Source organism: Aquarana catesbeiana, linkage group LG06 (genome assembly GCF_042186555.1).
Source record: "Aquarana catesbeiana isolate 2022-GZ linkage group LG06, ASM4218655v1, whole genome shotgun sequence".
NCBI lineage: Eukaryota > Metazoa > Chordata > Amphibia > Anura > Ranidae > Aquarana > Aquarana catesbeiana.
In genome coordinates, this window is record NC_133329.1 from 335660810 (window position 1) to 335676673 (window position 15864).

At 43.8% G+C, this 15864-nt stretch overlaps 1 protein-coding gene across 1 annotated transcript in view; it reads left to right on the forward strand.

Annotated features, from left to right (window-relative positions):
• The first annotated feature begins 14415 nt into the window (after window positions 1-14415).
• LOC141148076 (dynein axonemal heavy chain 11-like) overlaps window positions 14416-15864 on the forward strand; it is a 1034097-nt gene continuing 1032648 nt past the window's right edge. Inside the window, exon 1 of the mRNA XM_073635228.1 lies at window positions 14416-14501. Coding sequence (XP_073491329.1) covers window positions 14416-14501 — 86 coding nt within the window. The remainder of the gene's footprint in view (window positions 14502-15864) is intronic.

Below are 15864 nucleotides of genomic sequence, written 5' to 3' on the forward strand. Positions count from 1 at the left end.
CCAGCACCAGTGCCTAAGGCTCAAATTTTCAGCCCCTGTTCAACAGGGACATGTAATTAGAATTCTTGATCTAATATTTCACAGCAGGGCCCGTTTCTGCGCCCACCAAGAGTATCTGTGAGGACTTACAGTGTTGTGGCACCACCACCAAAGGCCCAATTTTTCAATTACAATTTTTGATCTAATATTTCACAGCAGGGCCCTGTGAGGGCTTACAGTGTTGTGGCCACAAAAACACCTAAAGCCCAAATTTCTGCTGAGTATATAGGGCAGGCCCCTACTTTCAAACATCCAACTTACAAACGACTCCTACTTGCAAACGGAAGGAGACAACAGGAAGGGTGATGAAATCTACCCCTAGGAAGGCAAATTCTCTCCTGTAAGAGTTAATATGGGAAAAACGTTTCTCCTTTCCACTGATGCTTTATCACCAATCCTTGTTTCACAAAAAAACTCACATTTTCAAATGTACCAGTTCAAAATTACAAACAGATTCTACTTAACAAACCTACAGTCCCTGTCTTGTTTGCACCGCCTGTATACTGCTGTTCAGAGTATATAGGGCCTGGGGGCCCCACACCTTTCCTTTTTTATTTTGGGTGCGGGGTTCCCCTTAATATCCATATAGGACCCAGCAGGCCTGGTAATGGACTGGTTGGTACCCATGCCGTTTGTCTCACTGATTTTCATCCATATTGCCAGGACCCGACATTACATTAAAGCCGCAAGCAGTTTTAAATTCCTTTAAAAATGACATTTTGTGCAAGGACTGTTCTAAGCACGGGAAACACGTGCCACTTTACAGGCATACTATAGACACCCCCCAGGTATGATATTTAAAGGAATATTTCACTTTTTTTTTTACTTTAAGCATCATTAAAATCACTGCTCCCGAAAAAACGGCCGTATTGAAAAGTTGTTTTTGCATTGATACATGTCCCCTGGGGCAGGACCCAGGTCCTCAATCCCTTTTTAGGACAATACCATGCAAATTAGCCTTTAAAATGAGCACTTTTGATTTTGAACATTCAAGTCCCATAGACGTCAATGGGGTTCTAACGTTCGTGTGAATTTTCGGTAGGTTCGCAGGTTCTGGTGCGAACCGAACTGGGGGGTGTTCGGCTCATCCCTAGTAAGGACTATGCAAATATAAGTGAGAGCTCCTTTCTATTAAAATATATATGACTTGTTTCACAGTTGGGTGACTTTTCCAGCAAATTTGGACCTTCCAGTTGCATGACAAGTTTTACCCCATGATTCTCAATGATAACCATTCATATCTGTGCTACTTCAAGTTGCAACAACTTCAAAGTAGTCCCTGTACTACTTTGGTGTGACTTTCATGTGACTTGAGGCACATAGGGCGCAATATTACACAGGCATTCCCAGAAGTTGGGGCCAAGTTGCAGCAGCAAAATAGTGTGACTTTCAGGTCGCAGCAGTGTGAATGAGATTTGAATTAGGCACTATTATCACTTGTGCATCCTGTAAGTGAGTCAAATTCGTCCCTGCACTACTTTGGTTTGACTTTGATGCGACTTGAGGTCCATATACCGCAATATTACACAGGCATTGGTCACACATGTGCAAATGGGGCCTAATTCAAAGGTGTTATCAATGAATCTCATTAGGTTCCTTTCACACTTGGCCAACTTTTCATACAACTTGAGGTCTATAAGGCCCCTTTTACACTTGTGCGACCTGAAAGTCCCATGATTTTGCAGCTTTTTTGGTGGAAAATTTGATGTGATTTGAAGCAATGCCAGTGTAATCTTGAGGTCTGTGGATGCAGGAGTCGCAGGACAAGTCGCAAAAGTGTAAAAGGGGCCTTAGGGCTGGTTCACACTGCTGTGCTGTCCAACATCGGATGTGATTTGCCCCGCATTGCAAATCACATGTAATGTCTGTGTGATGCAAACTCAGCCATTCAGATTTTATGGTTGAATTTGCATCGCATTCTGACCAAACTCGCACAGGACCCTTTTTTTGGTCTGCAGCAGAATCGGATCGCATGGCTGTTGTCTGAATTGAACTGGGATATGCGAACTGATTTGGGGGTGTCATTAGCTTTCTACTGACACTCCCAGCAGTTTGCATATGGCAGTGTGAACTGCCCACGAGTTGTATGCGCTGCGGGGCACTGGATTCGGAGGGTTCCCACATCGCTCCAGTGTGAACTGGCCCTGAGCCTAGGTTCACACCTATGCATTTTGTATAGTGCATTTTGCAGTTTGCAGAAACACTCTTCAGTCTATTTAACATTGTTTCCTATAGTACTAGTTCACATCTATGCGTTTTTGGAAATGGTCGGGGACTTTTTTCACGCGATTTGCGGGTAATAGATTTCAGTAGAACTGCACCAGAAACATAACTGTTGCGTTTGTGATACGATTTTTGATGTGTTATGTGGTTCTTATTTTAACACTGTATATAGCTGGTTGTTACTGGGGGGCCAGGAAGCCAGCCGCCACGTCCTTAACAACCAGTGAGTCATCAGCTGTCAGCAGCTTGACCACTGAAAGTAAAAAAAATGCCAGCCCAAAAAAATTGCAAAAAAAAAAAAAAACTGCATGGGGTCTCCCCCAAGTCTATACCAGGCCCTTCGGGTCTAGTATGGACCCGGAGGGGACCCCCCCACGCCAAAAGTTAAAAAAAATGTCGTGGGGTTCCCCCCAGGTCCATACCAGGCCCTTCAGGTCTATTATGGACCCGGAGGGGAACCCCCCACATCAAAAGTTTAAAAAAATGGTGTGGGGGTCCCGCCAAAATCCATTCCAGACCCTTATCCGAACACACAAAACACCTTGTCCCCATGTTGATAGGGACAAGGGCCTCATCCCCACAACCTTTGTCCGGTGGTTGTGTGAGTCTGCGGATGGGGGGCTTATTGGAATCTGGAAGCCCCCTTTAACAAGGGGAGTCCAGATCCTGGCCCCCCATGTGAATGGGTATCGAGTACATTGTACCCATCTTCTGTCGCTGTCTCTCCCACCACCGCCTCTCTTCTCTGCTGTGTTCTTCCTCCGTTGCGTAGTCACACGCTGTCTGGCGTCTCTTACACAGCCATGGGACATGACCATCAGTTGATGTCACACGGAAAGCCCGCCAGGTTGCTTGCTCGGATAAGGGTCTGGTATAGATTTTGGGGGGGACCCCCACTCCATTTTTTTTTCAAATTTTGGCGCAGGGTTCCCCTTAATATCCATACCAGACCTGAAGGGCCTGGTATGGATTTTGGGGGGACCCCCATGCAATTTTTTTATTTTGGTGCGGGGTTCCCCTTAATATTAACTCACGCCATTTTTTTCAATGATTTTTATATATTTTGCTGGGATTGAGCAGTTTTAAAAGACTTTTTTTTCCTTTAGAAATTTCATTTTGCTGCGGTACTGTTCTAAACATGGGAAAGATGTGCTACTTTACAGGCATACTAAGGACACCCCCAGGCAGGATATTTAAAGGAATATTTAATTTTTATTGTTTCACTTTAAGCATTATTAAAATCACTGCTCCTAAAAAAAGGGCCGTTTTTAAAACTTTTTTTTGCATTGATACATGTCCCCTGGGGCAGGACCCGGCTCCCTATACACTTTTTAAGGCAATAACTTGCATATAAGCCTTTAAAATTAGCACTTTTGATTTTTCATATTCGTGTCCCATAAACTTTAATGGTGTTCGCACAAATTTTTTGGCTGTTCACAAGTTTTGGTGCAAACCGAACTAGGGGTGTTTGGCTCATCCTTACCCAATAGCCAATAGCACATGAGCATGGTTGGTACCATAATATTAATGCCTCAAATGCAAAACATTATTGTATAAAATGAAAAGAATCAAACATTAGTAATAGTATTTTCTATGTATGATCGTGCTCAGCTCCAAAAATCCAGCTATTCAAAAATCAAGGAAAAAAACGGCGTAGGTTGCATACCAGGCCCTTCGGATCTAATATGGACTTTAAGGGGAACCCCACACCAAAATTTAAAAAAAAATTGACATGGGGTCCCCCCCAAAATTCATACCAGGCCCTTCAGGGAACCCTGCGCCAAAAAAAAAATGGCATAGGGGTCCCCTCCAAAATCCATACCAAACCATTATCCAAACACGCAACCTGGCAGGTCAGGAAAGGGGGGGATGAGCAAGCGCCCCCCTCCTGAACCATACCAGGCCACATGCCCGTAACATGTTGAGCGTGCTTTGGGGTCCCCCCAAAGCACCTTGTCCCCATGTTGATGGAGACAAGGGCCTCATCCCCACAACTCTTGCCTGGTGGTTGTGGGGGTCTGCGGGTGGAGGGCTTATCAGAATCTGGAAGCCCCTTTGACAAGGGGGCCCCCAGATCCCGCCCCCCGATGTGGCTGGGTATCGGGTACATTGTACCCCTACACCAAAAAAAGCAGTGAAATGTGACAAAAAACAATAGCCAGTTTTTGACAATTCCTTTATTAAAAATGTTGTCTTCTTTCCCCCGCTTCTTCCTCCGGTCTTCCTTCGGTTTTCTCCTTCTTCCTTCAGCTTCTTCTTCACCCGCTTCTTCCTCCATCTTCCTCTGCTTCTTCCTCCGGTCCTCTCCATCTTCCTCCGGCTTCTTCTTCCCCCGCTTCATCCTCCAGTCTTTCTCCTCCGCCGCTCCCGCCACTGACCTGCTGAACATAAAAACAATGAACCTCCTCCGACGCTGTGGCCAGCTGATCTGTCCGCTTGCATAGCGCACATTTCATATATAACTATGGGGCGTGGTGGCCGGATGACGTCAGCAGGGGACCCAATCCCCATATGACATCACTGACCCATAATGCCCCGGGTAGTGAAGTCACAAGGGGCGGGGGTCTCGGAGTGATGTCATCCACCCCATCGCAGCATCGGAGGAGGTTCATTTTTTGAATGTTCAGCGGGAGCGGCGGCAGGAGCGGCGGAGGAGAAAGACCGGAGGACAAAGCGGGGGAAGAAGAAGACGAAGGAAGATGGAGAAGACCGGAGGAAGAAGCGGAGGAAGAAGCAGGGGAAGAAAAAGCTGGAGGAAGAAGGAGGAAACCAAAGGAAGACCGAAGGGAGATGTAGGAAGAACATTTTTAATAAAGGAATTGTCAAAAACCGACTATTGTCTTTTGTCACATTTCCCTGCTTTTTAGGTGAATGGGTAGGGGTACAATGTACCCAATACCCATTTACATGGGTATTGGGTACAAGGGGGCTTCCAGATTCCAATAAGCCCCCCGCCTGCAGACCCCCACAACCACCGAGCAAGGGTTGTGGGGATGAGGCCCTTGTCCCCATCAACAGAGACCCCAAAGCACCCTCCCTATGTTGAGGGCATGTGGCCTGGTATGGTTCAGGAGGGGGGCTCTCGCTCGTCCCCCCCCTTTCCTGACCTCCCAGATTGCGTGCTCGGATAAGGGTCTGGTATGAATTTTTTTGGGGGGGGCACTACGCCATATTTTTAAAAAAATTTTGGTGTGGAGTTCCCCTTAAAAACTATACCAGACCTGGTATGGACTGGTGGCGGGAACCTATGCCATTTTTTTCTTTGATTTTTCCTCTATATTGCCAGGAACCGGCAATTCAGCTGCGAGCAATTTGTTACATTTTTTTCCTTTAGAAATGTAATTTTGCTGCGGTACCGTAATAAACACAGGAAAGATGCGCTACTTTACAGGCATACTAAGGACACTCCCCAGGCACGATATTTAAAGGAATTTTTAATTTTTATTGTTTCACTTTAAGCATCATTAAAATCACTGCTCCTGAAAAAACTGACATTTTAATAACATTTTTTCCAATTGATACATGTCTCCTAGGGTAGGACCCGGGTCCCCTTACACTTTTTATGGCAAAGAACTTGCATATAAGCCTTCAATGAGAACTCTGGATTTTGCAGGTTCGAGCCCCATTGACTTCCACTATTCCCGCATATGTGATCTGACAGGCTTGTTCACCAGCAATAGCGCTCCTTTCCATTTGCATTAGAGCCTAGTTTCTGATAGTTGAAGTCTTAATTGGGCGCTATTTTACTGCAGGATCATTTATTGGTGCTATAGTAAATGACCCCCATAATGTGTATTGTAATAGTGGAAAAGTGTGTCTAGCACTAAGACATCATGAAAATGATGATATGCAAAGAGTAGCAGCCCAAAATAAACTGATTTAAGGTGCCTTTAAATTAGATCAATAAGGCTAGTGCTACAATTGTGATTTTAATCTCTTATTACTAAGATATTTAACTATTTGCTGGCAGTCACCTGGATAAACTAGAGCTACACAGGGGATTTAAAGAGGAACTGCAGTCTGCCCACATAATTTGTGATAAAAACATCTTTGCCATTCTGAAGCTTCCCTCCAACCACTTTGCATATTATTTTATATATACTGTGATTCTTTACTTGCCAAATATGCTGCATAAATCTCCATCCACTAAGTCTGGCTGCAGACATTTTAACTGTGGGCAGCTGAAGCTGCTGCTGCCTGTTCACTTCCTGGATTTACACAGACACACAGAAGCACATCTCCAGCCCTACAGCTCTGATTGGCCCTCTTATGACTCACCCCCCTCCCTTCCTGACAAACTTTCACAAGAGTGAGAGAGAGAGCTGTGCATGATGTCATAAGCCTAGGCTAATGACCAGACAAGAAACAGGAAGTGGGCTGTATAAGGTATTTACTGGCATAAAAAAAATGTTTTACTACCCAAAGTTAAAACAACAAGTTCAGAAGATTTAATAAAAGTTGAAAAAATGACTGAAGGTCCCCTTTAAGTAACTCAATCCTGCTTCTGAAGTTGCCAGTGAGTTAACTACTAGATGTAGAAAATGATCGCTACGCAAATGGTTCCCTATGGAGAAGGCTAAACAATCAACATGCAGTAGCATCTTATAGCGATTAATCGCCCATGAAAGGAACGTTGTGCGATCCTACAAGATTGATCTCTACAATGTGCCACTTGTGTAGCCTGCTCCGTAGGGAGCCATGTGTTCGATCTGTCTAACAAATAGTTAATCTCCTAGTAGCAAGAGACCATTTTATAAGTTGGAATATAAGAGAAATTTTTCCAATAGGGACAAATGTTCTGTTGACAACTGTCTATGATAAGCATACCCCTCACTTTGGGGAGATTTCCTCTCAATTCCTGTTGCATTTCCTGGAAGTAAAGGGAAATCTCCCCAGCAGGGCACAGAGCAACAAATAATTTGAAAGGGGTTTTAGGTCTGCTCTACTCTCCTACCTTATCCAAAAAAAAGTTTTGGGTGAGTTTTAGATTGCTGTGAGTTTCTACATTTTGTGCATCATCCTTATCCCTGGCACTACCTTAGAAAGATCTATAGTCTGCACACTGGTCTAATTATAAGCTGTATGGAGAATATTTGAACTGGTTTAAGTAAACTTCCAGCATGCTATAAAAATGGATAAAATCATGCTGTGTAGCAATTTTTTCTCTTTATAGATATAACAGTAAAGTTAGGCTAGGTGCACACTGCTTGGCTCAAATTTGGGGCACTTAAGCCCCATTATAAAGTTCCATTCAGCAAAATGAGAAAAAAAAGGCATTCAGGAGCTGGCAGGATCGTCTCCCGAACACCTAACATCATCTTACCACGGATCGCTTTTCACATCTAGCATAGGCGTGCGCAGGGGGTGTGCCTGGGCACCCCTAATAATTACGTGCGGTGCTGATTCCTCCTACTGCCCGGGCTTCCCCCATGTTGGCCCCACAGTGCTGCTGGTTCTCTCCTCTCCTCAGCTGCGGGAGACGTTTCAGGATAAACAGTGGGGGAAGGGGCTAGTAAATATATAATTTACCAGCACCTTACTTTTCTAAATAAACACAGTGAACTCACCCACTGTGTTCATTCATAACTGGGGTTTAGTATGCTTCAGTTTGTGAATAAACATAAACAGAAAGCTAACCAGTACAGAGCACTTCGCATTTATTTACTGTTCCGTGCAGCTGAGGCTGCAGAGAAAGGCATGCGTGTTTGAGCTTTTGGGGGGCACAGCATTCACAACTGAGTGTTTCAAAGTTGCGCGTTTTTACCGCGATTTTGTTCAGGCCACAAATGTAAATGGCAGAAAAACGCCTGTAATCTGCCCCAAAGAAGCTCATTATCTTTTTTGAGCTTAGGGAGTTTTTCAGGCGTTTTGCTTCAGGTGACAAAACGCTCAGATGTTAACAGGTGCCATTGAAATTAATGGGATTTTACTTGTTGGGTGTTTTTCAGGCGTTTTTAGGGCGTTTCAGGTGTGAATGCAGCCTTATGCAATAGGCTGCGCACACCTATGACTGGTTAGCCTTAGTGAAATATCACAAGGTGACATTTCTTTCATTTTATTCTCAGCAGAGCATTGTGATGTGTTGTACTGCATTGCAACACTGCAGTGAAAAAACGCAGTGTGCGTAGGGTTACCACCTCATCCCTTTAAACCCGAACACATATGAATTACACAGGTTCTGAGGCTAATTTAATGCAGATAGGGCACAAAGTGAGTTTAATTACCACCTTAATCATCCACAGAACCTGTGTAATTCATATGAGTTCGGGTTTAAAGGGGTGAGGTGGCAACTCTAATGCCCTGTACACACGGTCGGACATTGATCGGACATTCCGACAACAAAATCCATGGATTTTTTCTGACGGATGTTGGCTCAAACTTGTCTTGCATACACACGGTCACACAAAGTTTTTGGAAAATCCGATCGTTCTGAACGCGGTGACGTAAAACACGTACGTCGGGACTATAAACGGGGCAGTAGCCAATAGCTTTCGTCTCTTAATTTATTCTGAGCATGCGTGGCACTTTGTGTGTCAGATTTGTCTACACACGATCGGAATTTCCGACAACGGATTTTGTTGTCGGAAAATTTTATAGCCTGCTCTCAAACTTTGTGTGTCGGAAATTACGATGGAAAATGTGTGATGGAGCCTACACCCGGTCGGAATGTCCAACAACAAGGTCCTATCACACATTTTCCATCGGAAAATCCTATCGTGTGTACATCGCATTAGTTCACGTCCTACTTATTTTTAGGACATATCAGTGCATAGCAATGGTGTGATCTGGACACAAAGTTGTGAATTAGGAGTGCGTTGGGCAAGGCTGCCCAGCCCAGCCTAATCGTATATTGTATGCACGGCCCTTATTTTTTACCACCACCTGCCTATCACAGACCAACTGGGGACAGTAGTTATTGTTAAAGAATAAAATGACAAATTCACCTTTCATTTTTTGCACCAGGGTGCTTGCGTAGCATTATGGCTGTACAGTATGACATTTATGAGAAGATGCTGGGCCTGCATTCATTTGTATACATTACACTTGATCTGTGTAGGTACAAGTGTAAAAACTAGTATTAAAAATCTTACTGTATTTTTGTATTTTTCTCCCCCCTCTCATGTCTCACTGATGTCAATGCTTTCAGACAAATGAGAATCCCAAAGTTATCAGTTTCTTTACTGTCTGTTGTTTCATGGCTATTGATGAGAGGGCTGTGTCTCTTAGAAGAGATTGAGTTACTAGAGTAGGGCTGCTGGTAGCATGTGAGAAGTAAGAATAAAATTACCTCTGGACCTGAGCTGTGGCTTCTTCCTATATAATTCATTTATAGCTGTGCTGACAGCCAGAACAACAGCAGGAGCAGTGAGTTCTGTCGTGGAGACTACAATATGTCCTCTAGGTTGTCTCAACTAAGGGAGAGGTAGGTGGCATATTACATAAGATGCTTAAAGTATAACTCCAGCTTTCGAAACATGTTGATTATTTAAGGAATGCCAATGTATAATGATAAATATGTGAACTTTACATGTTGGGAGAAATTGTTGTCAAGTGTGTGTTTGGTTTATGGAAAACGCTTTATCTCATATAGCTGCGTTCCTAACATACCAATAAAATAAGTCTGGAATTTTTCCAAAGGATATCATTTATTTTACACCAAGAGATGTGCATGATTGGCTTTTGGATAAGTTTGATGTTACTTTGTTGGACTGGCTTTACACCTGCTATATACATCTTCTACGGTATATTCCTAAAGCCATGGTATTACCTGATTCCACACTCATGGATTACCTGATTCCACTAAACCACCTACAGCATCATGGCAGTTACATTTTTCTGTAAGCCATTGTTTAGGCTTAGCAAAAAAGTGTTTTTGTTAGATTAGATATTAGAATATGACTTATATAGTGACACTGGTTGGGGACCTTTGATAGCTTGTACATGCATATAAAAATAAGATACAATTGAAAAGAAATTTTGTATTACCATTGGGAACCTTTTTTGTGGTCTCCTTATTAAAAGATTGCTTTTTCTGATGTTATAGTTTAAATCCCATCTGAACTTTCAGTTTAATTTATCTAAATATAATTTAGATGCATCAAAACAAAAAGTGCAAAGTCTTACCATTTTTTTTTTTTTTTTTGTAGAAAGCAGCCACAGCCTCTCCCCTGACTTAGCCCTGGTTCACATTGCAGCAATTTGGCATGTCAATTATTGCCAGCAATGGCACCGTCCGAATCCCAATTCCCAAAAGTAGTTTCTGTACTACTTTTGATGACTTTTTGGTGCGATTTCAATAGGCATCTGTGCAGAAACCCACACAGAGGTCTCTGAAATCGCCCCCTAAGTCGGGACTGAGATGCCGGAATGAAATTGTGTGAGTTCAGCTGAACTTGCACGATTTCATTCCCGCTGTCATAGTGAACCTGGGCAGAATGCTGTAGAGAAGAACCCTTGCTGTCTGTGTGACATACAGTATGCTGGGTAAGAGCTGGAGCTCTCCCATGTGTTTTTCTGATTGCACAGCTATAAATCTTACTGGTGTTGTGCTTAACCCCTTCACGACGAAGGATAAAGCAAATCCTAATGCCTGAGCACAGTTTTGTATCTTTGACATGTGTTAGTAAAACTGTACATCTCATTGCAACTTCTCATTGTATCCAGGTGAATTATACCTTGTTGTTATCTAAGGATAACTGGCACAAAATAGTAAAACATTATATATATATAATATCTTTTTTTTTTGCTGTATATTTCTTGCTATTACTATAACCTACCACCAAAGAACAACCCAAAATAAATTCCACTACTCCTGACCATCACAGCAATATCACATATGTGTATGTTATTTGCTGTTTATACTCATAGTGGGGTTAGGGTTTAAACCCGAACACATATGAATTACACAAGTTCTGAGGCTAATTGAATGCAGATAAGGCACCAAGTGAGTTTAATTACCACCTTAATCGGCCACAGAACCTGTGTAATTAATATGTGTTTGGTTTTAAAGGGATGAGGTGGCAACCCTAAGTGGGGTCTAGAAACAATAGTGTGCATTTTTTTTCCCTATCTAAAACACACTGACACTGATACTAATTTACTTTGACCCTGACCTTCCCAAGCCTGGTCTCTTTGCTGAAAGCATGCTGTTAGCGTCTGAACGTGAGGCCGCATATATGTATACAGGTGGCAGAAAGGGGTTAACCTTTGCAGAGAGATCAGTGTTTCCACACAGAGAGCAAAGTTTTTTTTTCTCTAGTATGTTTGCAGGGATCAGGCTTTTCTACTTCGGCTGTTCCTGCTTTCTAAAGAAAAGAACGACAAGACTTTGCACAAATGCACCTGGAATGTATTTAGTTATTACATTTTGAATTTGGCTTTAAGGCTTCTCCTTTAGTGTAGCCCACCTAGTAAAGAAGTTATCTTTTCCTTTTCTCTGAAAGTCTTCACTGTGTCCTGCAAAGTCTTTGAACAAAGAAAGTCCCAGCTTGTGCATGTTGAAGCCACCATCAGTAGGTATTTTACTATGTAGGTTATACTGTAGGAAAAAGATTTAAGCCGCGTACGCACAATCGGATTTTTCTACGGGAATTGTGTGATGACAGACTGTTGGCGGAAAATCCGACCATTTGTACGCTCCATTGGACAAATGTTGTCGGATTTTCCACGAACAAATGTTGCACGGCAGGCTTTAAAATTTTCTGCGGACAAATGTCTGTTGTCGGATTTTCCGAGCGTGTTTACACAAGTCCATCGGACAAAAGTCCAAAGTCCAAACACACATGCTCGGAAGCAAGGACAAGCCAGATTCATTTTTAAAGGCTTTTTTTTTCTAGTGAAATCAAGAATAATATTATTATGCTTGTTATTTTTTTTTTGTTGGTACAAGTTACCACAACACCATTATCCCGTATTTTTTAAGTTCAAAGATACAACTATGTTGGTGTCCCTTGTTAATTTTACATCACATTTTTTAAAATGTAACTGCCTACTCTCAAACTGTCATTTGAAGTAAAACACATAGCCAAGTATTATTCTCCACAATTTTTCTATTGTGCATTAACAAAAGAAAACAAATAAAATTTGACATGCTATCTGTCAATAGAACTTAACCAAAAAGTGCATTCTATGCATCCAAAAATATAGAAAATATACCAAATCAAATCATTATTCAAACAAAAAATAATGATAAACAACAATGGCAAAGCAGGGGTCCGTCATCCAGAGATAATCTGGATTATTTTCCTGGAGCTTCCGCAGCAAAGGAATATGACATAATTGGTCATGTTTAATAAAGCAACCAATTTTTGGTCCAAGAAATCCTCCTGTTCCTGGACAGGACTTGGGTTAAAGCAATAACTCCAAGGCCAATAATAAATAACACGTTATCTCCTCCAATTCTGCAACATGGCTGGTTGACGAACGGCCGTTCAGAAACAAACTGAAAAGCATAAAATGAAAAGTGCCAAATGAAAAGCGCGAATCAACACTCACCAAACTTCTACACGAAATTAGCAGAAGGAGCACAAAGGGTGGCGCCTGACAATTGAAGAGGTTCATGGCCACTACTGCATGCTGGTAAAGGCCATACATATTTGGGGAAGGCCTGGTGATCGCTTGGAGGAGGTGCTGCCGGATTAAACTCTGCTATTAGGCACCATATCCTGTGTGGGGACCTAATATGTGCTGAATATGGATCTAGGCCTGAAGTGGTCCTGAGGCTGTCTTTCATGTAGAAGGAGGAAGCTGTGCCAAGGAGGAGACCCAGTGGAGGACCTATGTTATCGCAAGGGACTGGCGACTTATTTGGAGGAGGATGCACTGAGCCTAGTAGGAAACAGAGAGAAATCTGTGAACTAGCTAAGATACTGAATACAATGTTGCCTGGTTGTCTTAAAGTGGTTGTAACCCCCCCCCCCCAAAAAAAAACAAACAAACAAACAAAAAAAAACCTGCAAGACAAAGGCATAATGAGCTAGTATGGTATCTGGGAACCCTCATCACCTCCTTGACTGCTCTACAATAATTCTTTTAGAAGGCAAAAGTGACTGGTACCCCAAGTTCTTTCCAGTCCCTCATCTTAGCCATAGACACAGCCCGGGGTGAAATGCTGGCCCACCCCTACCTCTGGAGGTGCCAATGAGCCTCTGGGGTGTCAGAGGGGGGTGCTACAGTCTGTATTTCCCAGGGTTGAGCCCAGGGCCATTTTTAATACTGGGCCATTCATTGTTGTGGGGCCCAAAGCAGCTGCCCCTTGACCCCGTACTGCCCGGAAATTGTTTTTCCGGCGAGGGTGAACTGATCGTTCGGGCTGGGGTCAGTAGGTGGCCCCATGTCTTGCTCTTCCCCTGCTCCTAGGGTCTCCAGCCATGACAGCCCGGATGATGCCAGTTGCAGCTCCCTGATCTCCTCTCTAGGATGGCCTTTAGTCAGGCAGGCCAGTCTGTTTGGATACATCAAGAACCTGCATGAGTTGGTGATTGTCTAGAGGCTGGTCCACCAGAGCCTCAAGGAAGTACTGCATGATGTCATCTGTCTGACACTGACAGCACCCTGTGACCACACCCAAGGGGGCTCTGAAAATCACCGCTGCCTGCCACCTATGATGTCACACACCCATCCCTGACCATATGTATGCCATTCCACTGGCAGATGAGCTACCTACTACTGACCCCCTATGTTCATAATTGCCCTCATCATCATTCCTCTGTACCTGGAATTCTACCACCCCACCCCCTGTCATCATCATTATCTCCCCTGTAGCCCACTGCCAGCATCTTACCACCCCATCCACTATCATCATCATCCCCCTGTACCCACTGCCAACTTCCTACCACCCCACCCCCTGTGATCATCATCCCTCCTGTACCCCACTGCCGGCATCCTACCACCCCACCCCCATCATCATCCCCCCCTGTAGCCCACTACCAGCATCCTATCAACCCACCCCCTATCAACCCCCCCCCCCCCCATACACCACTATTGTAAGAAAACACTGAACTAAAGTAATATTTGGTGTAGATTAACAAAGCAGTCAAATGCTATACTAAAAAACAAAAACATTGATGCTTATTCCAAGTTTGCTGAAGGCCACCTGAATTTTTCTCTACATCTTTAGTTACATTACTTACCTGTGATGAAGTATGTCCCACAATGTGCAGTCTGCTGGATTCTGAAGAAATGTTCACCGCTGGGCTGCCCTGTCCTCCTCCTGCTGCGGAACTTCCAGTGCTGTGGGGGTAACTGCCTAAGGTTCCTGGGCTCAATTTCACTAAAGGTGATCTGACGGGAACACGCCCCCCCTCTTGACCTTCATTCAAAAAAGTTACTTCACTGATTACACTGCCTGTAATACTTTCTGTAAATGGGGGAGGGAATCCTGTGACTGTTCAGACTCTCTCACATTCACGGTGTTACAGGCAGTGTAGTCAGTGAAAAAACTTTTCACAGTGAAGGAAAGGTCAAGGGAGATCATGTCCCCATTTGACCATCTTTAGTGCAGCTGAGCCTGGAGACCTAAGCAGCAGAAAGAGGACAGGGCATCCCTGCAATTTCTACAGAATCCAGCAGCTGCACATCGTAAGAAATACCTAATTTCAGGTAGTTAAAGGAGAAATATAGCCTAAGCTTTTTCTCCTATAGATTACAGGAGTGCAGTTCGTTCTGCACTCCTGTGACCCGTTTTCAGCAGACAGGGAGCTGAAGCTCTCTGTTGACAGATGTCACAGAGCCGGTCCACGCTCTGAAAAGATCCTGACTGTATGGTGGAGATCGGCCCAGAAGCCTGGACCGGCACCGGCACCTGGCTCAGCCTCTCAGCTGAGAGCCTGAATCAGCCTCTTCCACCGCCCTCCACAGTCGACAGAGCAGAGAGCTGGAAAATGACAATCTTGGCAATGTGCTCAGAGCAGAGGCGGGGAACTGAGCGATCAGCGGTGCTTGATCACTCAGTTCTCCATACAGAGCTGGCAGAGCACAGATGGAGCATCTTATCGACCTAGGTGAGTATAATATTTGTTCTTTTTAGAAAGCCATACTTCTCTTTTAGAGCCCTTTCACACTGGGGCGGTGGGGGCAATAACAGTAAAGCACCGCTAGTTTTAGCTTTGGTGCTGCTATTCGGATGGGAGCGGGGCGCTTTTGACCCTCTAGAATGGGTGAAAAAGGGTTCAAAGCACCCGTGTAGTGTGCTTCGGTAGCACTGCCCATGCATTCCAATGGGCAGGGGCGGTGGAGGAGCGGAGTATACACCACTCGCAAACCGCCCCAAAGATGCTGTTTGCAGGACTTTTTCTAACGTCCTGCAAAGTGCACCGCCCCAGTGTGAAAGCACTCGGACTTTTACACTGAGACTGCAGATGAGGCATTTTTCAGGCGCTTTACAAGTGCTATTTTTAGCACTAAAGTGCCTGAAAAATGCCCCAGTGTGAAAGGGGTCTTAATGTAACTAAAACTGTAGAGAAAAAAAATGCTAAACTTCAGCTTTAAATAATTTGTTCAAATAAGATTTGGTAACATACAATTCTGTTTTGTTGGATAAATATCTGTATTACTAAAATGTAGATAAGGATGTGGTCATATTTCAAGAGTTGCTTATGCAGA